The following is a 27,463-nucleotide window of genomic DNA, read 5'->3' as shown; positions in this document are numbered from 1 at the left end:
ACCCACAAACCAACTCAGAGGTAATGATCTTCCCTTGATATTACTGGAAGTTCATTTTTACTGGAATGATAAATAAAGAGTAATTGTAATTATCAGAAGGAAACATCTAAGATAGAGATGTCAGCATGTTTAATTTAATGCTTTTGGCGTAACTATATAAAACAATGCAAAGACTCCTTTATGCAGACAGAGATAGAAACTTTGTTACTGTGTGGTTTCATTATGATTCCTAATGCACTACAAAGGCAGTAATATAATTTTGATCTTTTCCACATGTGCAGCAAACAATCCTCTGGCCAGGCATTCTTACTGACCTTACAAAACCAGAGCATAAGCCTAAGCTGTATGGCCTCCGCGTGAACCCGAGTCAAACAGTAAATCACAATTTGCCACAGTGCAGTATGGCATTACTGTTATTACTTGATTGATAAGATTATTTTACAGAGCCTGAGGACAAAATAATTTCCTATATGAACAGAGCACAAGTGACTGGAGTGAAAACCTAAAATTAAGTAGGATTTCCTAAAATTCTAAAAATTAAGGAAGAAATATGAAAGTGCATATGCTACATTTAAGAAAACAGAAGACATCTGGGTTTAGAACAAAGCACAAGTTTTTCAGGTTACTGGGAAGACTGTAGGGTAAGGAATCCACTGAAATCACCTTCAGTCCCACCACAGCAATTCTGTAGTCTGTGATCTGAGAAAAGCCTGCCAGGCCCAGACACAGCTTCAAGTAAAGCTCCTCCTTACTGTGAGAACCCACAAAAGGCCAAGAAATATTCACACTGAAACCCAAAGTTTTATCAGAATATAAGGCACAATATTTTAAAAGAGAGAAAACTCAGAGTGACAAGGCACACTGTGAGTACCTTGAGACACTAGGTATACTAGAAATAAAGACCAGATCTCAGCCTGCCAGCACATCCTACAAACAGTGGCTCTCAATGCTGTGCTTTTCGGAGATGCTGCAACTTCTGCACATTTGCCTCTAGGTGCCAAGTGCTCGTTTCCACCACCAGAGAGGCAGGACCTTGTTTCTGCTCCTAGCTCTTAGCTGTGCCCTCTCTCCTTCTCCCCCTGCAACCTGCACAGCTGCTTCCAAGAGAGGAACAATCTTCCCTTCCAAATTTCACACATTCTGTCCCTCTTACTCTCCATTTTAAATGTACATCATGTATTAACATAGATAAAATGAATGAAAAAGATACGTACAACATAGTGCCTTGGCAGAAGCTGAAGGAAATCTACTGGGACCCAAACCTGCAAGGTTTCTCAGACGCAGTCTCTTCTCACTCAGAAATATACTGCCTTGGAAATACTGCCACAGAGTATTCTGCTGACAGGTCTAACTTGTGTATTGCCTGTTCAAAAATAGCCACCAGTGAAAACAGTGTTTAGTGTTTTCTTCGTGGTCTCATTATTTTTTGAGATTACTAAAACTAGGGCCTTCTTCAGGTAAAAATTAGGAAGTTGTGCAAAGTGTAAGAATGGGAGGAAAAGGAGCTGTTTGTGACCTTCGCTGAATACTGATCTAAAATTTACAATAAACAAGTATTCAAGGAGCAGGAAGAGGGATCTGTGTTTAAATCAGATTTTCCTGCTCTTTTCACTGCAGTAATACCTAGGCTGCGCCCAGTAATGCAATACAGATGTTCATATGTAGCAGTACTGACTCTTCAGTTAGCTATCTCCAGTTCAGAAATTTGAGCTCTCCTTCTTCCAGCACTTCCAGTGTGACCATTAATCAGTTTCAGAGATTTGCTTTGCACCAAATATGTCCATGGATATCTATTTCAGTGTGGGATAGGAGACCTGATTAAGTAGTACTCACAAGAATCTGTGCGACCACAAGCAGATAAATGCTGGTATTATTTCTAAGTGAGATGATTACTGATCTAAGTATTAGTCAACTCCTGATGACCCAGGACAGATGATCCAGGCTGGAGACTCCGTGTGAGGTAGGACATTGGTGTTTGTCCCACAGTGGTATCTGGGAGGCTGTATTTGCACCAGACTGGTTCAGGTCCTACTTGTCTAGAGACTCCTGCGCTTCTCAGTCAACAGAACCATCCATGGTCTCCTTCTTCATTTATGCTCTGTCTGCATAACACATGGACCTCCCTCAGCAGCCATGTGTTGGATTGGTTGGCTTGGTTGGTAATGGAAACCCTGAATAATTGAGAGATGGCATCAATAGAACATAATTTTTTAAGGCAAGGGGTTTAAAGTTAACAGATGTCAGTTAAATGGTCAAATATTCCATAAGTGTCTGTTAAGATGCTGGATTATGAATTCAAATATCTGAAAAAAGGATTTAACTTTCTTCTGCAAATAAGATGCTACAGAAGCAAGGCAGAGGCCTCTGCTGAGAAGCAGAAACTGCCCTGGCTGTTCGCTTCAGTAAGCATGTGTCAGAGTCCAAAGAAGTTTTGCATTGCATCAAACCAACTACTTTTTTCTGCCCCAAATATTTTTCTGAAAATTTCCTAGACATTATTTCATAGCAATGCTGTATATATTTGTATTGTTGATGAAGTTTTGATCGGGTTTTTTTGAGTGATAAATCTTAAGTTACTGTTGTCTCATTTTCAGTAGATGAAAATTAAACTTACTTAAGTGTTTTTCCCATCTCCTCAATTAGAAGGGGAATAAATTATGTTAGAAGAATAATCTAGGATTGCTTCATGCTAACTTAACTACTATGCAATAGGTTTCAAAATCTGAATAAGTGCCTTTTATTAAGTTTATATAGGAAGTGAACCTTCTACCTTGAAAAGCAGGAATTTGTCTGTACTAGCTGTTATTGATAGTCTTCTGATTTTGTTTCCCCCTGCCCCAGACAAAAGGGTAGGGTTGTGAAATGAAGATAATCTTGCAAATGCAGAAGGGTCAATCCTGAGTCTCGGTTTTACTTCGTGCTCTTCTTTTGTGATTGTGGACATTTCATTCCACCTTTATGCTTCAGATTAATCTTCTGTGTAAGGGACATGGCACCGTGCACAAACACTCATTTGGTTCACAAAGATTTTTGACTCCTGCTTAAATGAATTATAATGGTGAAACTGGAATTTGTGTATAAATACAGAGCATTTTCCTTTGACAGGTTCCGCAAGAACTGAGGCCGAACCATTGCATCCACAATGTGCTGAGACTAACTCATCTGAATATGAATCCTGCCAGGTTCTAGCAGTTTAGCATGCAGCTACAGGGAATTTGTCTTGGTGAGAAAGCACAGCACTAAGCTCCTTTTATTATGTGACACATTCACATGCCAACACATTCACTGGTGTAGTGCTTGGAAGAAGAAATATGCTGCATTTCCTAAAGATGAGATTTCTGTATTTGGTAGATAAATAAAGAATGATGCTTCTAGCAGCTCATGTGACAATGAGCAGCACCACATACTCAGTCAATACAGTAGGTGTAATTGCCAAAATGTATACGCACTGTGTGTTTGATTAATATTTAAACAATACTCTGAAGAAACTTTGCCTCTTCCTTCTACTACCTCAGATCTGTGTCCTTCCTGTTAAAGATAGTTAAGCATCTGATAAATCAATGACTGTATGGGGGGGTGGGGAAAGCAGGAAAGAAGCAGTAATTAGGATGCAACAAAACACAGCCTGAGGATGACAGACTCACTTTAAAAGAATAATTTATATACAAGGAAGAAATCGTGCTCTGAATAGACAGAGTGCAAGAAGAAGACTGGTCTCTTCATGACATATTTTTTTGCTTTCATCCAACTACTGTAATACTCTGTTCTTTGGGCTTGCCAGAATAAGGGAAAGGAAAAAAATATACGTCCCTCATTAATATCTACTTTTATCTCTCTGACAGGCCTGCACATAAGATCTTGGAATGGATTTGTGTATTATCTTCCTAAATGTAAAGGCTGACTATTGATATAATCCCCTTTTGTTCAGTAATGGAAATGATGACTTTCACATGCTTGTCAAATCTTTTACTTAACTGAGAGCAAAATAAGCATAATCATATTAAATATGGAATTGTCTGATCATTCTGCCCCTTGAGAATACAGTATATGATTTATCTGATAAATTTGTATATAGGTTTATATAAAACAATAGTAGTCTAGCAGCTGATACAAAATGGTACCTCCAAAAGCTAGCTTCAAAATAAAACACACCATGAAGTTAAGACACAGTTCTGTGTCCTGGAGAAATTAGTGTGGTCAGAGGATTAGATTTGACATATGCCCTTGACTCCTGTCCCTGATGGAGCACAGAGAAAGTGCTGGCTTCCTCCAATAACTTGGCACCAGCAGAAGCAGCCCTAGAAGGTGCAGCGCAGCATCTCCTGCCTGGCTGCTTCAGACTCTCTGTAGCAATACTGGAATACAGGGAAGCAGGCAGACACAGCTCCGGAAACCAGTACTGCCATATGCATGAGCAAATCAGCCCTTCTCAAACACAGCCGAGGGGAAACAGAGACGTGGCATATCCTGAAGCTGAGAGGGGGAAGACGAGCAATGCCTTCCTTTTTAATTACATCACAAGTCACAGATTTATTTCTTGTTTGGTATAAGAATATTTCTGGAGAACTTTGGAGGCAGAGCCAGGGACTCTGAGTGCTACAGAGGAATGAGGTTCACTGCTGTCGTGTTGCCACTGAAGGGCTGCTGTTCAAACACAGTTCCCGCCATTGCTAATGCTTCACCATCACATCCTGTCTTTTATCTTCCTTCCATTAAACCCACATCCTTGCTGCTATTTCTCTCAGTATTAGCACTATTTATATGAAAGCTGTGTCCTGTTTGAGTCACTGGCCCAGGCTGCTCTGCTGCTGCCTTGTGACATAGCCCAAGTCAGCTTGCACTGTGGTCAGGGAAGCTGGAAATGGGAAGATACTCTGGTGACCTTGACCTGGTACACAGGACAATAACCCCTTTCCTTACAGAGATCTTAACAGGTCTAAGCAGAAGAAATGTGGTATGTGTGGGTCTCCCTCACTCCAGCAGTCCTCTAGCTACCATGATCATTATAAAAATAATGTGGAATACGTAAATCAGCTTGTGACCTCTTGAGCACTTGAGACGTGATCTAGTTATGTAACAATTTCTACATCTCTATCACAGGATTTGCATGTGTGTCAGTATCTCCTCTGAAGGGGAAAAAAACAAACTGCCATCAGTCAGGGGACATCCCGATGGCTCCAGAAACCATGCAGCAGACCTTACTCCGATGCTGCTGGGCCTGGCTGGGGCGAGGGGCGTTGCACAACCCTACAGCCTCTACAAGAGGTGAAAAAAACCCTCTGTCTCAGTTCCTATAGAGATGAAGCTGAGTTCTACAGCTGTTGCCATTATTCGTTTTTGCCTGTGTAATATGTTCTCAGGGTCTGTCTGAGGCCCCAGTGCATGTCATTTGTAACAGAAAAACCAAAACTGGTCCCTGTCTTAAAAACTGCTGAGCTGTGTTGGATTTTCACAGTTCTGATTTCTGCAAATTCACCATGCAGATACATTGCAATTATTATGAAAATTAACGTGAAAGAAGTTACTTATTCAAGTGAAATCTTCGGTTAAGTAATCTGGGAATATGTCTTCACTGTTAAATTTGTGGCACCATGTAATATTTTACTGAAGAGCAGGAGGGAGAATCTGTAGGTACACTAGATTTAAGACTGGTAATAAGAAGATAAACATTTCGAGGATGTAACATCACCATAAATATCTCATTGTCTTTAATAGTGTTGTTTAAATGTATTTTATATCTGTGTTGTACATCTGCTCCTCAGATAAATGTACTTGAAAAAAACTCAGTGTGTTTACAGCAAGCATTTGCAAAACCAGAACCATCTTTCTGTCTCATTCTGTGTCACATTTTACCTCATAATCTTTCTCTTGACAAAATTTTTCTCTATTTTTCAAACAGGGACTTGAAATGTGGAGGAACCATCTGTCTTAGCTTCCAGAAACCCAACTGAAAACCTGCCTCCCGGTGTGCTTATTTCCACAAATGTCTTCCAGGGCATCCTGCCTGCTCTAAGTTCAAGTTGACCATAGGAAGATAAATCGATTCTAGTTTCTCAGTGAATTTGGGAAGAATCCATGTATTTTACTGCATGTCAGGATCCCCACCTCAGGAGTCTGAACACATTTTGAAGTTGATAAAAATTTTGTGCTGTGTTGGCAGATTTTTTGTAGGAGGAGTGGGAGGAGGCTTTATGTCACTGTTGCCTTTACTCAGCACAGCTACACAGCCACTAAGCCAGCTACGCTTGCAGCTGCATTATGTGATAGAAATGGGGAAATCTGCAGCCCTAGCGACATGGTCTGTCAGATTGACACAAAGGGGTATAAACAGACTCTGCTTCTTTCTGCCCTATACCTTAAATTATGCACTCACACCATTCACACAACTAGAAATTTCTAGTACTGGGAACATTTTGAACATATTTTAGAGGAATAATGCTCTAATTAGTCCATCTGATCAATATCTTCTGGGCTAAGAACCAAGGAAAGAGTCTCCAAGGCTATATATTTCCACCAGTTTTCCTAGCCATTTCATGCAGTGAATTCTGAGGGTTTTTTGACTAAACTAGGAAATGCATCCCTCCTTCCTATTTTTTTTTATGTGTTAGAATACTATTATAAAGGGTTGTCCAAGTTCACATGCCACTGACGTATACTAGAACCAATCAATGAGGGTATTTGGATTATATGTTTTTAAAACAAGCTCTTGTTCTACCATCAGTAGATGTACTTGGCTGTGAAAAGGCGATGAAAGACAAGCTCTTTTTGTTATTAGAGGTCTTAAGGGTATGGAAAGGTAGTTTTGGAGATGTAAAACTTCTGCTTTTTTTAAAGGCTCCAGCTTGAAAAAATAAAGGAAAAAATATTAGTCAGAAGATGGAAGGTTAGGCAAGCAATAAGGAACTAGCAGGGCTCTAGAAAATGTGTAATAACAAACCTGGAAGTATGATGCATTTGTTTGATTGGAAAATATAGGTGGAGAGCTGGAAGAAGGGTTTGTTCACGTACAGTTTGCTCTCATATTAATTCCATCATGATGGAAACAGAAGTCTGCTCAATGATTTGAGTCCTTTAATATCACACACCATGAGGTAAAGCCCTGAGCTGCAAGTCCTGAGTGATGGATCAGTACCCCTGATGAGCCAGAAGCCACTCTGAAATTCAAGTGTTAAGCAAACAAACTTGTTAAGGTAATGCATGATAAAGCACTCAGGGAAGCCTGAGCAGGAAGATTGTTGTTGTAGACTTAGCCTGTGTATGCCAGATGGGGAGATGCAGATTCAGTGTGAAGAATGCATTTTATACATATATATGGCCATCTGTGACATGGGAGAGGTATTAGTACAGGCTCCCGGCCAAAGAACTCAGATATATTCTTTCAGATACATTTGACTTCACCAAGTCAATATGGATCATCCCTTCCTCTGACAACATTTTCTGGATCCATTCTACTTCTTCCCCTCTCACTCATCATGCATTGATGAATTTGGCTTGCTTTTAATTTTTATTTTTATTGGGTAATTTTATCTATGTTTATATACCATTTTAATTAAATGCAAAAAGGCAATGAGGTTAAAGAAATGCAAACCTGACAAAGTCAGTTATCACTGGAATACAATTTTCATGTTTGTCCCCAGTATGAATGGAGAAATGCTTACTCAGTCATCAAAAATAGCATAATGGTTTGGATCACGGCAATACTCGTATTTGCACATTAAAAGGCTCTACCCTCATTTTCAGTCTGTTTTCTGAACAGAACAATGTGCTACTACTTTGGATAAGCATTGGAAGCAATTGTTCCCTAAAACTACATCATGAGGTTGGAAGAAAGCATTTTGCCTCTCACTCTTTTGTTCTCCCATTGGGGCCACTTCTAACAGCAGGAACCTGTGAAGTCTGAAGTTGTTGGACTCCAATGAGTGGTTTCAAAAGAAAGAAGCTCACTTGTTCACATACTGTTTGCAATCTTTTGCAGACATCAGTGATCTAACCCGAAGACTCTGCAGGAGATCATATCTCCTGTAAAGACATTTATTCCTTCTGCTATGAGCTCCTTATGGTGTGTGATATGCTGCCAAATATTGCACTTCTAAAATCACTGGCAAAACACGTGTTTCCAAAACATGAAGTAACAAAAGGGAGTCCAACTGCAAGAAAAAAATGCCAGTTGATGCAGTGTTTTCAATCACCTTACTCTATTTTGGCTGATTGTCATAAAAAAAAATACCAGGAAGAATATGCACGCTACAGTGAAATTTTGGAAAGGGAGAAAAGGGAATGGAAGAGAAGAATTCAGGAAATACATCCTTGAGGTTGATACTGCATCTGAATCCAAGGCTCGAATTTTGTCATGTTTTCCTACTACTTTGTTCTGCTTCAGCTCTGAAGGTCTTTTCTACTAAGAAAAATATCTGCAGTGGTGTAAAGCATCTGTAAGCGGCTCTATGTCACACCTTCACTTCCTATCTGCTAGCAAAGCAATTGCATCTGCAACTTAATGAAGTCCTCTGCCCTATTAACAATGCCCAGTCTACCAGGATAAGGGCCCTCTGAGTACTCTGGTTTGTGCTGGTCTTTTCCAGCTGTCCAACTAGGAAGAGTAGTAGCCTGGTAGAAGCTACCACTGCCACATCTGCTGTGAAGTGCTCCACAGCGGGCTTCACATTGTAGCCTTTTTGTGTCCCCATCCCCAGCAGGACAGCTGAGGCAACTCACTGAGTTTTTATTTGCTGCTGCTAAAGCTAGGCTGGAAGGGTACAAAGTGTGTGAAGAGGAGCAAAGGGAATGAGGACAGATCACCCCGTGGGTATGCTGGAAATGTGCTGACACAGTCATCAGAGTGGAAGATAACAGGCTTAACCTGGCCACCACACAGGCAGTCAAATGCTTCTTTTCTTTCTTGCAAGGGACTGGGCTGGATTTGCTGCTGTTGCTTCTACTCCACCATGGCTACCACCCATGAAGGATCCCGTAAGAGAAATCAGATCCTATGGCTGTTGAGGTCGGACTCCCCTGTGTCTGACAGCTGTGTTACTGTTTGTGCCAGTGCTGCCCTTCACAAGTCTCTTAATGACACAAAGTCCTTAACCACTGTTCTGGCTACATCAGTGAAATATCACCACACAGTGTCAGATGTTAGAATATGCTCATTCCTAATGATCATCTCTTCTAGCAGAGTATATAACCTGACTTCTTACAAGCAAACAGAAATATTTTAATGAGGAGAAGAACAGTGGATTGAGGGAGAGACAAGGCAAAATTTGACATTATATTTAAAATGGTGAGTGCATTTGTAGCTTATAAAATCAAGTGATAGTGCTCTATTAGTGTCGGGCAGTTTGCAATCTTAAAATTCTGGAAGACAACTGATATATGGCTTTGTTTCTACACACTGGACAAATAACACCCTGGATTACAATTCAAGAAAAGAAAAATTGTCCTTAATGTTTTTAAAGTATTAAATTGTAATATTGCATTTTAAAATAGATACTTGAGTAAAACTAGATTGAAGGATAGTTTAGGGATCTAAGTTTATGTTGATTAATATCTGCTTACACTTTTTCTCTCTGCTGCTGTCATATTGATCAAATGTACTATTTAAATTAAATTTCCTGATCTGAAAGTATATTACTATCTGCACTGGAGAAATAGGATTGTTTTGAAGCCATTTATTGTATTTAATTGTGTGCAACTGAAAATGCTTTTAGGAATTACAAGAAATGCTCTCCTGGTTAAAATGGAAACATCTTTGCTCCCACTGTTACCTTGCAAATCAAAATGAACTCAATAAAGGCTGTATTAAAACAGTAAAAAATGAGATTAGCAGTTGATGGATGGGGACCAAACCCTGAATTTCTCACTCAGCTATTGCCAAACCTCCTTTTGAAATTAACAATTAAAAAATAATTGAGATTCTCTGTCTGCTGTCCCATGTGATACCAACAGTGCTGAAGTTCAGCAGAGGCTGGCTTTAAGTGTTTCGCTTCCTACCTCCGCCAAAGTACCATACTATGGATTCCCACCGCAAGGGAGGGTGACTGGAGGTTACACAGCTTCATAGAAGCTGGCACCTGAAAGAGATGAGATCCTGGAGGTTACACAGCTTCATAGAAGCTGGCACCTGAAAGACATGAGCTCCTGCATCCTTGCAGTAGCTCAGGCAACTTGTCTGAAACAGGCATGTATGTCTACAAAGACTGCAACATCTGTAGTAGGGAACAGCTCTAGCACGGTGAGAACTGGAATCCCAGTTTTGTGCTTGTGACACATTACATGGAGGATATTTGCTGATGGGGTCAGGAGCTCTATCATGAAACTCATGAATTTAAAAAGAGGAGGTTAACAATCCTTTTTTTGCTCCTGTTTTACTCCGCTACATAATTTAGCATTTAAAAAAACCTGCAGATTGATGATGGTGAAGAATGAATTCAAAAGAATTCCTGCAAGATCTGCAGCTAAGCATGTTACCGACTTTCCAGGCTGTCACTGACTCTGCACTGAGCTTGCAAAACAGTGTGCTAATTTAAAAAAAAAAAAATATTTTTTAAGGTCTTTGCATGAATATAGAGAGAGGATTTAAACTACTTAGGCAATTCACACAGCATGTGTATACCTTGGTTTATCTATACAGCTTTATTCATGCACACTTCCAGTAGCCTGGAGCAGTCATGGAAAGATTTATATGTGCTCACACATAAATAAGTGGAAGACAGTTTAGCTTGCTCATTATTTTAAAATTCTTAGAGTTACTTTTAAGATACTATTCTGTGAAGTTATCATTGGACAGCTTTAGAAAACAGGATGCCTGCATATTTCCAGCTGTTAGACAATAGGTGGTTTCTAAACTTGTAAGGGTTTAAATATGATTATGAATAGTTGCTTCGGCAATTTTTTCAGCATTTATTCTTTTCTCACAAAGTTGGCCCCTTTCAGCAAACCTTTGCGCACACATTAAGTTTATGCTTTGGCCAAAACCATGGGAGCTGCTGAGAAGTCACACACGCATGGAAAAGTATCTGCATCTTGGTAATCTATTCACACTCACAATGCTATATGGTGAGTGGCTTAGAAAGACAGTGGAGCAGCCTGTAAGCCATATCCTGAAAAATCAGTTTCAAGTACTGCTTCCTCATGTAATAAAGAATTCTATTTTATTTATATCTGTTATTGGTAGTTTTATTTTTAGCTCAGGTCATGTGTCTCCGAGAATGTCAGAAAATACATTTCTATCATTTTAAGTGAAGCTTCCTCACAGTGAACTTGTGTCAGTCATCGTTTTCTGACAGACTATATAATATCCCTCCCTAGCCTACCACATATGATATACCTACCAGAAAGGAAAAGGAAATGTTATTAACTCTTCTAAAATCTATCAGAAAAATAAGAAAAAACTGGGTTTTCCTTCCCAGAACCTTGCAAGCTCATCACAGAAACCCAAGCTGTAAGGTTTGTCTGCTGCCAGAGCATAAGCAAACAGGAGGCCATCAGGGCTGGGTACAGTACCAGTCCCTGGCAAGTCAGGTGGGCAATGGCGGTGGAAGGTGATGCTGGCCCTTTCAGCAATAAGGCAGCTCATGTGTGTCCTGCTTTGTGCTGTCAAATGCAGCTCTTGATACTGAAGGAGGGGGACTTGGCACACCTGGAGCAGTACCTTAAATGGAACAACAGAGTAACAGCAGTACCAGCAGGGCCAGCCGCTGTGGAATGTAAATATTCACATCTTAGGTACTTTTTTGACTCTTCATGAAGATGGAGAACACCTTGGACACAGTTTGAGCAGTATGGCTAACGAATCCTTAGAGTTTTGTATAACTTTCCTATTTCTTGTGTATGTTTCCATGACACTGAAGCAATAATTTACCTCAGCATAAAAGCAAATCCATAGTTACAAGGGGCAGCACCATTTACATAAAGATTATTAAAGTAAATGTTGATGAAAGTACTTTCATTTTTGTTCTGAAAGAGCCATTTTAGAATTACATGTAGTTCCATTCTACAAAAATTATATTCTTCAGAGTCCAGCAGACAACCTCCAGCAACAAGAGACTCTGAAACAGTAATAAGTATTTTTTCCTTAGTTAATCCCTAAGTATTTCTCAAAGACATCCAGTATCATTATCTTACTCTAGCTGAAGACAAAAAAAATTGAGTTGCTCATGGCCTCCCAGTAGGAAAATGTATGTCATTGCAGGAAATATGTGGATGGCATCTGACATATTTCTTATGCTAAGGAAATGAATCTTCTTATATAGTTATTTTCCACGCGTTTCCCAGGGCACTTCTATGCAATGAAAATCCTATTTTGCTAATGCATATTATTTTTTAGTTTTATATAACACACAGATTCCTGGAGGCATCATTGCTCTATAGCAATAATATAATAGACAAAAACAGATCATATGGTTCACTGAAATGTTAAATGCTCATACTTGTTGATTTAAACATAGCAAGTAACAGAGCTTTTTGGAGGGAAAGGTTCTCCACAGTTGCACAGAATCCTTTAGGATCAAGTCACTGGATCTAATTACCTTGAATGAATTTCAGTATATTTCGACCCCATACTCTATATGTTTCAGTTAATGAATCATTCCCAGGTTTCAGTGAAAGAAAAGATTCTTAATGGACAATAGTCAAAATATATATTGAGGAAAAAGTAAAGAAAAACTGATCACAAGACACCACAGCAAATTACAAATAATTTTTCATTCTGGAGGCGTAAGCCTTTATTCCAAAGTTTGCAACAGATTTAGTTTTTGCTATCCCTTTTTCATCAGAAGAATAAACAGATCATGTCTGACATGTAGGTACATCCATTAAACACTTGAGAACGTCTACCTTATCTGAAACATACTAAGTCAATAGACACCTTTTCAACCGACTTCAGTAATGAACTTTGTCAAACAATCAATTCTGCCCTGGCACTTCCTGCTGTCTTGATTAGTTTAAAAACATGATAAAACTTTGTCAAAGAAACATTTGGAAAACAGCCTTTTGCACTGCAAGAAATACAAAATCTATTCATTACTTTTTGCTTCCAACATGAAGCTTGAAAGTACCTCGATGTATTTTTTTACGTAATCACCAGCAAATCTCAGCATCTACTGTAACAAGATTCTAGAACAAGAAACAAAATCCTTACCCCAAAACTTTGGTGGCCATGTGATTGGAGAGTAAGTACTGTTTCTATCCATAACATCCAAATAACAAATACAGAATAGTATATCCACAGAGGCGAAATGGGTTTCTGAATGTTTGAGATTTAGCAGTAGAAGCAATGCTTTTGTGCTGCCAGGGAACTGTGTTGTTTGCCTGAAAGGAAATAGATGTATCATGTTTCCTGCTTGTGGACTCGAATTAGTAAGTGTTCGCCTTATCTTGGAACACCACATGGTTCCCGAGATGGGGAAATAGTTTCCTCCTCGTCATTTCCTCAGCCAGAGCAAATTGACTCAGAACAATACCAAATCTCCTCCTCCTCTGAAGCTTTTTGAACCTCAAAATGTCCAGAGATAGAGATGAGAATTCCTCTTTCCTTTAATGATTTTCTATGTTGAAGACCTTACCTTCCTTAAAGATTCAAAAGCATTTGTATTCAGTTGGAATTTTCAGTAAGGAAGAAATATGTCAAGAGGCTTTTAATAGACACCATTTCATTAGTCTATTAATTTAGGGTATGAGGATTGTTCAGTATTTGCCATTGTTCTGTGGGTAGTTTGAGGAACTAGCCGGGCCTGACAGTGTAAATGTAGGCATGAGTGTTTTAATGAGTGTACTTCAAATTTCCTTCGCCGATTCTTTTCCTTTCCACACCCCATTCTAAAATATGAGTTCCTTGGAACACAAACAGGCTTTGAGCTAATTGTTTGGGCAGTTTTAATACAATGCAGTGTTAATTCCCTGTTGGAATTTGTAAGTCCTGCTGCTAAATATAACAAACAGCAATAATACCCCTACAAAAGAAAATAGCTGAGATGTTTAACAACACAGACCCAGAATTCATGGAGAATATATGGAGATCAATAAAATATATGATTTTGTATTTATGTGATAAATTCTGTGGAACCTGATTTTAATTATTTTCCTCTGAAATATATTGCAGATAATAGATGTCTATAAATGTTCTACTGTGAATGTCAAACCTCTGTCCTCTGAAGAGCTGTATGAGATTTTGCCTCACCCATTGTTAACAAAATCAGAATCAGCTCCATGTATTTTTCAAAATGAATATCAGGAATCCCCCAAATTTAGGAATACTGCAATCTTAAAAATTGGATTTGGCAAAATTTATTGTTAAATTCTTTTTTTGTTTTGTTTTGTTTGGGACTTTTTTGCATGAAACAGAGTTTTAAAAATACTGAGTAAAGGTACTCTGATGGTTAATGAAAGACAGACAGCTTTCAAAGCTGGTGCTTAAAATTACATATCCAAATACTGAGTTAAACACCTGAATGAAAAAGATCTGATTTTCAGGTGTCTGTGAACAAGGCACAACTTGAAGAAATGCTGGGATTATTTAGTTTGGTTGGGACACAGATGATAAAAATACACAAAGAATTCTATGACTAGGGCTAGTTTGTGCTGTAAGAGTAGATGGAAATACAACAAAAATGAATTATTGTAAACTGTAAAATGAAGAAATTTAGTGATTTTAGTTTGCTGAATACATCTACTGAGTTGATCATTGTAAAACAAAACTAAACACTGACCTTAATCTGGTTGAAAAGAAGCTGAGTTTAGACAAGGACACTTGTACAGATAATTAAAACTTCCATATTATCATGTGTACAGAATACAAAATCTAAATGTTTTGTGAGAAAGTCAACAGCAATGAGAAGCATGACAGTTTCTGTCTGGACAGGTTATTCCAGGATGGGAGTTCTCTGTTTTCCTCAGAAACAAACAACTGATAGGGGCAACTGTCAGCAGCAGAAGATTAAGAGATGCTGGACCACCAAAAGTGTTACCTGGGCCATACACCCATAATACTTACCAGCAAGTTGCAGCAAATAGTTTTGAATCAATTGAGGTGATGTGGACATACAATGACTTGCTAAGCAGCAGGCTTTCTCAGATGTTTGAAACTCCCTTTCCATTGTTTAGTCTAACAAAACAAAAAAAAGAAAGAAAGAAAAAAAAAAGAAAGAATTGCAAGTTTTTCCAACAGAACTTATCTAAAATTATTACAGTGCATCATACAGATATACAGAGATATCTCTGTATACAGAGATAGAATCATAGAAACATAGAATGGTTTGAGTTGGAAGGGACCTTAGATATCATCTAGCTCCAATCCCCCGGCCACGGACAGAGACACCGTCCACTAGACCAGGCTGCTCAAAGCCCCATCCAACTTGGCCTTGAAAACTTCCAGGGATGGGGCATTCACAGCTGCTCTGGGAAACCTGTGGAATCTTCACCAAAAAGCTAAAGCAAGTTGGTACATCATAAACCTTGTCTTAATTTATTATTTCAAATCTTAGACTAATTTTGTTTCTGTTCATTTTATTTGAGTATACAAGAATTCATTTTCTTGGTAACCCCATCAGTTCTTGTATTCTTCCCTGTTGAAAAGTATCTTTTCCTGAAAACAAAATAATCATAACATGAGATACTCTCATAGGTAAAAACACCCATCACCATCCATTATTATACTGGTAAGTACAACACACTGTCACTTCTGAATGATGGGAAACAGAGGTATGTAGAGGATGAGCTGTCAAAAACATTGCTGATGTGAGTTCAATTCCAATTAAATGAGCAGTCTTTTACTCCTTAAGAAGAGGAACTGTACTCTGTCCTTAAAGGTTTTGAATGTATTGATTAGAGGGGAGGTGCTTTGATTTTGCAACAGCACAAGGCCTAACCCTGAAGAAAGAGTAAGACTTTCAGGGGAAATAAATGTGATGGGTATTATCATGTATTAGAAAAATTGTGGGCAACCAAACTGCAGGTACACAAGGCACTGCCAGCAGGTGAAGAGCCACCTGTTTCCCTGGCCATGTGCAGCCACGGGAGGAGGACTTGGCACCATTGCCAGCCTGCTCCGGTGGTGGCACTTGCTTTTGCTTTTATGCATTATGCATTTTATGCATTTTTTCTTTCCCCATTCATATATAATGGTCCTTCTTCTTTTCTCTGCCCTCCAGTAAAGCCCTGATCAGCTAAATGTTTTCTACTTAACAAAACACTTTTTTTTGTGGAGATACTGGATGTATAGAGATTAATTTAGGTGAAACCATTTTTTTCAGCTGGCCAGGGCTCATGGTGATGATGTTTGAGTATGATCAGTAAGCCCTACAACTTGAAACCAGATCTTGGCTACTGTCAATCACTGCCAGACAGAAGTGTCATACCACTGTCACTAGAAGCAAAAAAGGAACTCTGTGCCAGAATTTTAAAGCAACTTGCTGAAAACTACTTTTCAGTTTTTCAGTTGCTTACTGTTATTGGCACTTCTTGAGTAAACAGGTGCATATGCTGAATTCTCCTGCATGAACCCACAAATCTTCCTATTTCATATGTAAGCAGAGTTCACTGAAAAAAAGAAGAAAAAGAGTAGAATGAGCATCCACTGAAACTTTTTCCATCTGGAGATTATGACAGGAAAGATTATGATTTAGACTGGGATTTCCTTTGATTGTTTCATATTTCAGCAGCCTCATATTTGTCCTTGGTTAGTTTTACAGCTCTCCGGATGCATGGAGAAAAACTCAGGAATTTTTGTTCTTTGACCAGTGATGAAAAATGTTCCTGTCTCCCATCAAACTATCCATTTTAAATGCTGATCATAATGTGACAAAAGACAGAGAAACTACAGCTTGAATTTACTGCCTTTAATGACTGACTTCAATCCTCTTCAAGACCAAACAGCAGATTTCTTCAGCTTACCTGACACAGGTTACAGACCCTACTTCCACGTGCTGCGTCTATCAAAATACACCTTCCGATATGATATGCCTGCTGTGAACGAAAAGAAATATGGCTGCAGTAACATTGTTATCTCAGAAAAGACCTTGCTTTCCAGGAGCATATTAGATTCACTAATCTTTCTCCAGATTTTTCAGGGAAAGAGTTGTGGGTAGAAAAAGCATGAGCATTTCAGACATTCCATATTTTGGGAGGTTTGAAATCGTAAGGACATCAGATATAAAGAAGGCCCCTCATTGCTAATTATGTACCATTTCATGATTGGAAAGGTAATGTCACTGTGCAGAATGTGAATACACTTTGTATTTATTGTAACATGTACAAAATTTTTAGATCCAATGTTCAACTCATAACTCTGAAACCATCTTTTTTCCCTAACTTGGAAGTCTTATACAGTCTTACTGAAATGTAACTGAGATGTAAAAAGAGGCAGAGAAGAGCCCTCTCCTTCTGTCAGCCAGTCACTTCCATGTTACTGATCTTTTCCATTAGACTGCTGATACTGAAGACATTTGCGTATTTATATGTGTGTGGGAAAGCAAGGGGGAGGGAATTTAAGAAGGGTACACAGCAATATATATTTTATGTTAACACATTTCAGCACTGGTAAAACTTATGGCCAGAGAGAAAAAAAAAATAAAAAATTGAGCCAGGTTTATACATCTGAAATACTTAAAAGGGGGAGTGGGTCCTGCTGGAAGCAGTCGTGGTAAGTCATGTGGGCAAAAGCCAGTTTTACCACCCCTGCACCGTATTCCCTCAGCCAAGTAATAACTGGGGAGTGTGCTGCTGAGAGCGGATGTTATGGAGCTTATGTGGGTCCAGCTGCACACTGGGGTAATGTGGGTCACCCTTGGGTAAGAGGGTGGGGGCAAAGATGAGCACTTTGAGGCTAACAGAAGTTCAGGAACTTCCTCTCCCTGTTTCATATCTAACAGCTTGCATGGTTTGTTGTGGCAGCCTACTTGGAGCTAGCTGTTTGGACTCTTAACTTGAAAACCCCAGACTCAAATCTTTATTTTATCAGGAGGCTAAATTGTGAGTAAGCATTCCACAACAGAAGAAAACAAGGTACTGCCGTCATCTAAGATTTCTTTCCTCACAAGGAGTTGATTAGGTAAAATGGAGGCATAAACTCACCTAGCTTTAACCTTCAAGTTAAAGCCTGATAAATTACTAGAGGACTATATGACATGATTGTTCATTGGGGCAGAGAATTAGTCAGGAAGCCAAAAAATCCCTCTTCGTTCTCTGTTCTGCAAATGCATCCTGTGAGCCATTCAGCAGATGAAAATGAAATCCACAAATATGTTTTCCAAAGGATGGAAAATTTTTACCCAATGGCCAAATTTGCCAGTTTTGCACAAATTTACAATCTAGGAAAGAGATTTGCCTCTATTCTCTCAGAGTATAGCATTCCCTTGTCTTCAGCTATGATGCCAGAGGTAAAAGGACAGGGCAATTGATCTCAGATTTTTTCTGTCCAGTTTGGCTGCCCTGACCCTCCTGACACCTTCAGTGCTGCAGCATGACATCCAGTAGACTCACCTTAATTTGGATTACCATCCTATTCCTTCTGTTGCCCATTAAGAAAGGGACCAAGTAAGGGGAGAGAAAGAAACAACACCCAAGCGCAATTCAGTATGACAACAAAATCATATTTTTACATTCTCGTAGTAACTGAACTGACAGAGCCCTACAGCTGAGCTGTAAATTTTGTATCTAGCTACCAGCATTGGATAAAAAAAAATATCTCTTGCTGTTGTATTCTGTCCTACCTGCTGTTAAAAAAATGGAATGACACAGAATCCATTTTCCCCACTCTTTAGGGTTGTCTGAACTTTTCAATTTCATTGACAAATAATGCTCACAGATATATTTGTTCACACTGAGAGATGCTTTTCTTTCACAGACATAGTTTTCTAGTATGAGCAGCATGTGTCTTATTTACATTTACAGTGTATGAACTGTTTAGGAGCAGAACTGTATTTGTCCAGAGTTGTCACTTAGAATTTGATGGACTTGACTCATCATGCAGCATTGCCTTAGAACAGGAAAAAATATTCCTAATACTCCTGCATGCCATTATTTGCATCAGTGGATCTGCGTGGATGTTCAGTACCTCTGGTGTGTTGCTGTCCCTAGGTAGGCAAAGACTGTTGTCTGTAATCCTTTTGCTGAGTCATAAACTAGGGGTTACCGTTGACATGGCCTTCATTTTATCACACAGTCAGGCATACCAAGAAACATAGCACACTGGATTCAAGGTATATTTCTGGGATCCATTTTTATATTCATGTTAGCAGAAACAGTTCCCTGCTGACACTTAATTATGTACGCCGGATAAAAGCCTAATCCAAACACATTGTTGGTAATGAAAATATCCCTACACATTCTGAGATATCATAATAGGTGCAGCATGGGCAGATAAGCATTTAGAAGGTATTTGTATCTCCTTTATATCCAAAATATCTTCAAAAACTGAGCATAGAATGATGGTAAGAACAAAACTTCTACTGTTCATAAATTTTCAGTAAGGCTGTTTCCAAAGCTAATTCTTCTATAGATTCCAGTGTTCAAAAAATAATTCTTCAGAGCCACTTTATAGAAGATTTTTCCTAGCCTAATGTATTACACCTGGATCACTTCATTATTTTTTCCAGATCTACATCTGCTCTACCAGGCTAGTCACGAAAAAATAGTCTTTGTGGAATCACACACCACCACAGATATAATTTTTGGTTTGATTTAGTTAGGTTTACTGTGGGTATACTGCTTGATTTCCAGGACTGCATTTGTTTGATAGGTGAACAAATGGAATTTTTTTTTTCATTTTTCTAGGCAGTTTATGACAGGAAAAAATCTGCTTTCTGAGTCATACCATGGGTAAATGAATAATATGAAGCAAACAACAACAAATATTTGATCATTATGACCCCCTTCATCAGTTTACTAGTACCACAAAAAAAATTCTAGAAAAACAAAACCTTTTCTGAAGTTTAGAGAAAGAGGAAATCCTATGGGGAAGCTTAAGAATGAAGGCATGATGAACAATTGAAGGAAATAGCCTTTCAGTAGTCATGAATGTTTAATCCTCTCTTCCTCTGACTGACGGGATCACATCATAGTGGCAGAGCATCTATTCCTATAAATCCAACAAGCCTGGAATGCAACTTGTGAGGAAATTAGCTGCACCTGTATTTCCCTGTTACAGTATTTTTTATTTGCCCAAGGAGAATTAAAATGTACATGAAGTCAGAACATTCTGAAGTATATAAAGCCAACATTAATCACCTGGAAGAGTACACAGAATGCCACAATACCTCATTACACTGCAAATAAAGGTTTTGAGGACCATAACGTCCATGGACAATGCCCTCTATGCCAACTTAGTTTGCTTGGTTTTGCCATTATTTATTATGCTTATTATAGTTTCCCCAAGCCATTGCATATGGCAGTCACAACTCTGTCGTACTTAAGTACTGTACAAACGAATTACAGTGAGACTAGGCAATCAGCAGTCCTGCATTGCTGTGCAAATGATTGTTGCCTGTGCTCTGCAGGAAAACACCATTCTGAAAAGCAAAACTCCAAGCTTTCAGTCATCGATACTTTTTCTTCTGGTGATTTTCTTTGCTCTTCTGCTGAAAGCAGTGATTGAGGCTTAAAGGCATTTCACCTAATGTATGTTTGGCAGGTCTGTCATCCTTGCCTTGCATGTCAAACTCCGGATCACTGGCACAGGCCCATTACAAGACGCCAGCAGAAAGCTGTTTGTCTGTCTCACCTCAGCTTAAGCAGAGAAGTAGCCAAAAGCAAAAGCAGCTACTTGATAATTTTTTTAGTGGGAAAAAGATAAAAGTGTCTGTAGAAGAATGGCTGCAGAAGCATGGCCTTAGAATCTCTGAAGATCTGCACAATCCAGGCCTGGTATTAGAATAGGTCTGTAATCAGAATTGTACTGAAGTTGCTGTGCTGAAGTTAACAAGAAAGGTAGCCTTGAGCTATCCTTGAATCCCGAGACCAAGTAATTATGTTGTGCCAACAGGCCGCGGCTGTAACAAGCTACAGCTGCTGGGAAAGCAGGTGCAGGGCCAAGAAAGATAGGGACCGGTATGGGAAAATAGGGAGTAACAAACTACAAGGCTGAAGCACAGCAACACAGTTAGCTACATAGATAGAATGCTTATTTTAGTCATGATAATTAGGGGTGTGAGAACCGCGCGTGTTTAGAGACTACTAACCAATTATATTTCTGCTTTACGAATATGCATGCGTATCGGTTCTATATAAGTGGTGTTAGAAACTAATAAAGTTGAGCAAGATGCATAACTCATATTGAGCGTCTTCTTGACTCCGGCGAACCCTTCTTCCAACAATTGGCACCCGAACAACAGGAAAGCTGGTAATTGCTGGAAAAACTCTGCCTTTGCATTGCGATGGTGGGCTTTGCAAAATTGAGAGTCGCTGTGAAGAGTTCGAGCAGGAAGACATCCGTAAGGAGTAAAGGCATCTGAATCCGGCATTGACGTCGTGCATGGACCTGCACCGGTAAGACCGTTTTTTCCTCGATGATGGAAAGAGAAGCGGCACTCATGCTATTAACTAATCTTCTTGCTAAGCAAGAAGCTAGCGTGAACACTAAGAAGCTTCACAAGCTCTGTAGGTGGGCAGCCGAAAATGGACACTTACAAGACCCACAGTTGTTGTTTAGTGTGACTGAGTGGCGAGAGGTCGGGGATTCCCTTTGCGATGCGATCCTTAGTGGCAGCAAGTCGGCCAAGGACTTGGGGACTGCCTGCCGGGAGGTCATAAACCACGTACGATCCCTGGTTGAGAAGAAAAGAATGGCTATGGCTGCCTCAGACCTCCTTGGTCGGGAAACCGAGTCGCAGTCTACCCGATTATTTGGTCTAGGCTCTCCATCTGCAAAAGGCATAATTGTGCCCATTAAAAAATCTGCGACAGAGCTGTTACACCCGACACCATCTCCGGAGGGTGCCGCCACAACAGGTGCTCCGCGCCGCCCTGAAAGCTACCGAGAGCCGCCCCCCCGTTAGATGAGGACAAGGGTACTACGGCGGGTCCGAGTGCGCCTCTGAATGAGAATGCGGAGTCTGATAAACCCACCCTACCTGCACCTGCCCCGATCCCCCGTTCCTGAACCAAACCCTCCGACCGGACCCTAAACCGCTTGCAGCAGCAATTGACTGAATGCCGTCTGCCTACTGTCAGTCGTGATGTTCAGATCCTGACCCAGGAAGGTGTTATCCTCCACCCTGCCGCTCCCCAAAGTCGTTGGTCTGGGGTTGTAAGAGACGCTATATTGGAGGGAGAGTGGGAAGCTGCTTCTGCTGTTGCTTGTCTGGTGCGGACTACTGCTTTACCTGCTGGTTCAGCAGCCGCTGTGTGGAAACCTTTTGATTGGAAATTTATGCAGCAGCTACGACAAGCCATTACACAATATGGATTACAATCTGAACCAGTCAAACACTTGTTGACTTATTTGTTTGACTCTGAAATCATGACACCCAGTGACTGTACTTCACTAGACAGATTGCTTCTTACACCAGCACAGTTCCCCGCGCCCCGCCAGCATGCCGTGCCGTGCCCCGTAGCTCCCCCCGCTCACCCACCCACCCACCACCACGGATCCCCCCAGCTGCTGGCAAAAAGGGGAGTCCAGAGTTCGGTGTGGAGCTGCAGATTGCACCCCCGCCGGAGGTAAGACCGCGTAGAATAGATCATGGCAGGACTCTACACTAAATTCCTCTCTGTGAGGGGGAGGAGGGGCACTACGGAAGGCCGCGACGAGTAAATCAGTAAATCGCGGCAGGGCTTCTCTGCACTGATATCCTTTCTGTGAAAGAGGAGAGCTCTGAGAAGACCACGATAGAATTAGACGCGGCAATTAAACTGTTAACTGACATCCTCCTTAAGAGAGGGGAGGGCGTTAAAGAGACAGAAGTGGAGACCTTAGTTCGCTGGGCACGAAAAAAGAACAAGATACCCGAGCCTGCGTTATTGTTTAGTATTGCGGAATGGAGAGAAGTGGGAAATTGCCTCTGGGGTGGCGGTCGATAGTTAACACTCTGGAAATTATGAAAGAAAAAAAAAAAAAAGTAGCAGCGGCAGCTGGGCAGCCATAGAAGCGTTGGGGAGAGATGTGTAGAAAAGCCGGTGGAGCAGAAGGGTGATTCACCTAAGCCTTCTCTCTCGGTTACACTTTTCGGAGTTGGGCATACTCGTCCTATGAAGGGTATGTCTGCCCCTGTGTGTTTGACAGTGCCGGAGCTTTTAGATAAGACAGCGGACAAACCGAAAGTTCCTCCTCATCCTGAAACATCATCAGATGGGTTTGAGGAAGAAGGCGGGGAGAAACCTTGTGATAACAATACAGAGAAATCCTTACAGGAGGTAATAGATAAATTAAGAAACCTGGAAAAGCGAGTTAAAATGAACCTGCCTACTACTTCAATACCTGTAATTCCTCCAGTTACCCCAGCTACCCCACCGATGCTGAACTCGAGAAAAGATCCAATTCTACAGTGTTGGTCTGGTGTTATTCGTGATGCTATTTTGGAGGGAGAATGGCAGGTGACCAGCTCGTTAGCTTGTCCAGTACTGATTAATAGTCTTGATGCACATAACTGGGACATGATTTATGGAAGATTAATGGTCAGATTTTAGTGATGGGAGTGTTGCAACCTGCTCTTCCACTTTCTATGATGATCCCTCAGATTTGGCAAATTGTTGTGATAGACTTGAAAGACTGTTCTGTCTTTTTCACGATTCCCTTACACCCTGATGACACACAAAGAGACTCACTAATGATGATTTGCAACCATTCTGATCCTGGTTGCATGGCACTGAAGCCAACAGTCCTCAAACTTGTTCACCAGAACAGCGGGCTGCCCTGAAAGTTGTGTCCCGCAAGATTCAGACTGGCTGGTGTGGTCACCGAATGGCAAATCATCCATTATCTTTTTTGGTTTTAATGTTGCCACTTCACCTTTTGCCCTTATTTTGCAATGGCAAAAGAAAAAGGGGGAAAATATGGCGATCATTTTAGAGTGGTTGTTTTTGCCATTGCAACCCAGACATCGTATTTTAAGTCGCCCTGAAGCAGTAGTGGCCTTGGTGAGAAAAGGAAGAGACAGGATTGTTGAAATTGATGGGACTGAACCAGCAGATATCAGTATTCCAGTCTGTGGTGATGATTACGAATGGCTTCTGAGACATTCAACAGCCATACAGGAAGCCTTGATGGGTTATACAGGTGTTGTACACAACAACCGGCCAAAAGGACCTCTCTGGAAGATGTTAGAACATTATCAGTGGATTGCGAGACCGTTACACTCAAAAAGACCAGCTGAAGGGCCAACGTTGTTTACAGATGCAGGACAAAAGATGAAGAAGGCTGCGTGTGTTTGGCAATCCGATAATCAGTGGCAGAAACACGTGATCACCGGTGAACCACGGGACAACCTTCAAACCTTAGAACTGAAAGCAGTTGTTGAAAGGGCAAACCGTACCCTGAAGGATTATCTTCAGAGACAGAAAGTATCACAGGACATAGACGTAACTAAACAGTTGACTAATGTGTTCTTTACCTTAAACTATCTCTCCCTTACGGAGGATAGAGAGGGACCACCTGTTGTTATACATCACCAAACGGCGTGAGGGAACCAAACAACTACAGTTCCTGGTTTGAATGTTCTGTATAAAAATATGGCTTCAGGTGTATGGGAAGGACCTAATCCAGTGATATTTATCGGTAGAGGCTATTTTTGTATCTCCACAGATAAAGGACCTATATGGGTCCCTAGCAAGTTTGTGCGACCTGTATGTCAAGATCAGAAGACACAAGAGAAGACTCAGAGTGAGCAGACGGAATAAAATGTCTATGTTGTAAGGGATGTAACCCGTGGGTATTGTGCTGATGTATGCTCTGTGGGGTAAAACAGTTCTGTAAGCCAAAGCTTGAATGTAAATGGTGTAAAGAGTGTATGTGTTTGAATTGTAATCGGGCATGAAACAAGAGAAAGCATACAACTAGTGTAATACCATGCTGATTGGAGACAGTATACATCATCAGAATCTGTGAAAGCACAGATTTGTGGGGTGGAATGGGAAAAAAAGAAAAAAGAAAAAAAAAAGGTGGAAACTGTAGGACTAAACATGTTTAAGTGGTGGTCTTGGTTTACGGTCTTGATGAATTTTTTACCCATTGGCCAAGGTATTTTTTGACTTCTTGCCTAGAACAAACAAATATGGGTGACGTGGGCAAATATCACGGGGGTAACAGACTTTTGTTTAAGTTTGCAGCAAGCAGACAACCCCTTTAGAACTTGTTTAATTGGTATTCCCCTGCAAGAGAATGAAACAAATTTTGATGGTTTTTTGAAATGTTAAAACAGTGGATCTGACTTCCAATCAGAATGGTACATGTATGAGTCCAAATGGGCAATTTGTTTGGCCTTCTATGCGTAATGCAGCGTGGCAGAAAATGGTTATTGAGAATTTGAATCGACCATATCATTCGCCATTGCAGGAGTTAGACCTATTAGGTAGCATTACGCCCGTTAAATACGTTAACGTGACTGCAACGGGAATGCCAGAATGCAAGGACACGGTACCACCACTTCAACCCCGAAATGGCACTGGAGTAATTTGGTTTGGTGAACCATGGCGATTGTGGCTAGCAGGACAAGGTGAATGGGAGTTTGATACAAAGTTTCAAAATTTAACCGGTTCACCTAATTGGGGTGAACTGAAAGCTGGAGGCTTACATGTAAATGTATCAGGGGGCTATCAGTTGCCACTGGGAGTCTTTTTGATATGTGGAGATAGAGCATGGCCAGGGATTCCTTTGAATCCTGTCGGTGGACATGTTATTTAGGGCGTTTAACTTTGCTCCACATATGAAAGTCTTATTGATAATGACTCCACAATTTCATAGATCACGGAGGGCACTGCGCACCTTTGATGAAACATGTAATGACTGAGTCGATCTGCAGTCTGTAACAACAAATGTCTTAGCCTCCATTTTTATGCCAGGAGCAATGACTGCATTAAAAGCTAAGAATATACAAAGGTTAGCGTGTTGGGGAGAGAAGCAATTTAATCTTACATCACAGATTTTAAGTTCATTATCGCTTGACATAGATAGTGTTAGGCATGCTACATTACAAAATAGAGCTGCAGTAGATTTTTTGTTATTAGCTCATGGACACGGTTGTGAGGATTTTGAAGGGATGTGTTGTGTGAACCTTTCCGATCATTCCATATCTATCCACAAGAAGTCGTCACAACTGCAGGGAAACGAAGCATATTCTTGTTGATGATAATCCCTTTGATGAATGGTTGAGAGGATTGGGCATAACAGGTTGGTTAAAGACATTATTGATGGAAGGAATATGCTTTGTTATAATCATTATTATAATGCTTTTAGGTTTTAGCTGTGTTTTTTCTTGTTTAAAGAGAGTAGTTTTTAACATAACCAATCAGGCCTGGCTTGTGCAAAAGAAAAAGGGGGAATTGTAGAAGAATGGCTGCAGAAGCGTGGCCTTAGAATCTCTGAAGATCTGCACAATCCAGGCCTGGTATTAGAATAGGTCTGTAATCAGAATTGTACTGAAGTTGCTGTGCTGAAGTTAACAAGAAAGGTAGCCTTGAGCTACTCTTGAATCCCGAGACCAAGTAATTATGTTGTGCCAACAGGCCGTGGCTGTAACAAGCTACAGCTGCTGGGAAAGCAGGTGCAGGGCCAAGAAAGATAGGGACCGGTACGGGAAAATAGGGAGTAACAAACTACAAGGCTGAAGCACAGCAACACTGTTAGCTACATGGACAGAATGCTTATTTTAGTCATGATAATTAGGGGTGTGAGAACCGCGCGTGTTTAGAGACTACTAACCAATTATTTCTGCTTTACAAATATGCATGTGTATCGGTTCTATGTAAGTAGTGTTAGAAACTAATAAAATTGAGCAAGATGCATAACTCATATTGAGCGTCTTCTTGACTCCGGCGAACCCTTCTTCCAACAAGTGTCCTGGCAAGGAAGCTGTATTTCCCTCAGCATACTTGCAAGTCCCAGAGAACTTCTTTCCCAAACTAACTACAAGAACTTTGCTCGGATGGATGACTGCAGTAGTCATTCCCCCCTTATATCCCTTCCTTCTTATTGCTGTAAATCTAGACATGTCAGCACACTTCAGAGCCACAAATGTCCGGACCTTTGCCCTCACCCATCTAGCCATCCAAGTCATCCCCATCCCAGTCCCCAACCCCTGACAATCCCTGCTACTCTCACTCTCCCAAGCACCCCCCCACATATCTGTACCTGTAACCTCCATGCTGCTGAGCACCCCAGTCCCTCAGCAAGCTAACCAGAGAACTCCACAGAGAATGGAAATACAATTACTGACCTCTGGAAACTGGTGAATAATTAATTTACCATTTTCTATTACAGATCAATAATTTTTACTGCTCTCAGATGCCTTGGTATTATGGAGAGTAAGCTTAATTAAAC

At 40.4% G+C, this 27,463-nt stretch overlaps 1 protein-coding gene and 1 long non-coding RNA gene across 3 annotated transcripts in view; one reads left to right on the top strand and one right to left on the bottom strand.

Annotated features, from left to right (window-relative positions):
• Positions 1-22,018, bottom strand: part of MYCT1 (MYC target 1) — a 32,558-nt gene extending 10,540 nt beyond the window's left edge. Inside the window, exon 1 of one of the 2 annotated variants that reach the window (XM_080389143.1) lies at positions 13,139-22,018. In XM_080389143.1, coding sequence (XP_080245269.1) covers positions 13,139-13,388 — 250 coding nt within the window. In that variant the 5' untranslated portion in view covers positions 13,389-22,018. The remainder of the gene's footprint in view (positions 1-13,138) is intronic. The other variant, XM_080389144.1, reaches the window with a different exon arrangement.
• Positions 22,019-22,062: 44 nt separating this feature from the next.
• On the top strand, positions 22,063-25,058 carry LOC308064536. Its single transcript, XR_013928431.1, has 2 exons — positions 22,063-22,650; positions 24,731-25,058. It is a non-coding gene; the product is annotated as an uncharacterized lncRNA (long non-coding RNA).
• The last annotated feature ends 2,405 nt before the right edge of the window (positions 25,059-27,463 follow it).

The sequence above is a fragment of the Falco punctatus genome (genome assembly GCF_963210335.1).
Source record: "Falco punctatus genome assembly, chromosome: 5".
NCBI lineage: Eukaryota > Metazoa > Chordata > Aves > Falconiformes > Falconidae > Falco > Falco punctatus.
This window is presented reverse-complemented; position numbering and strand designations above follow the sequence as displayed.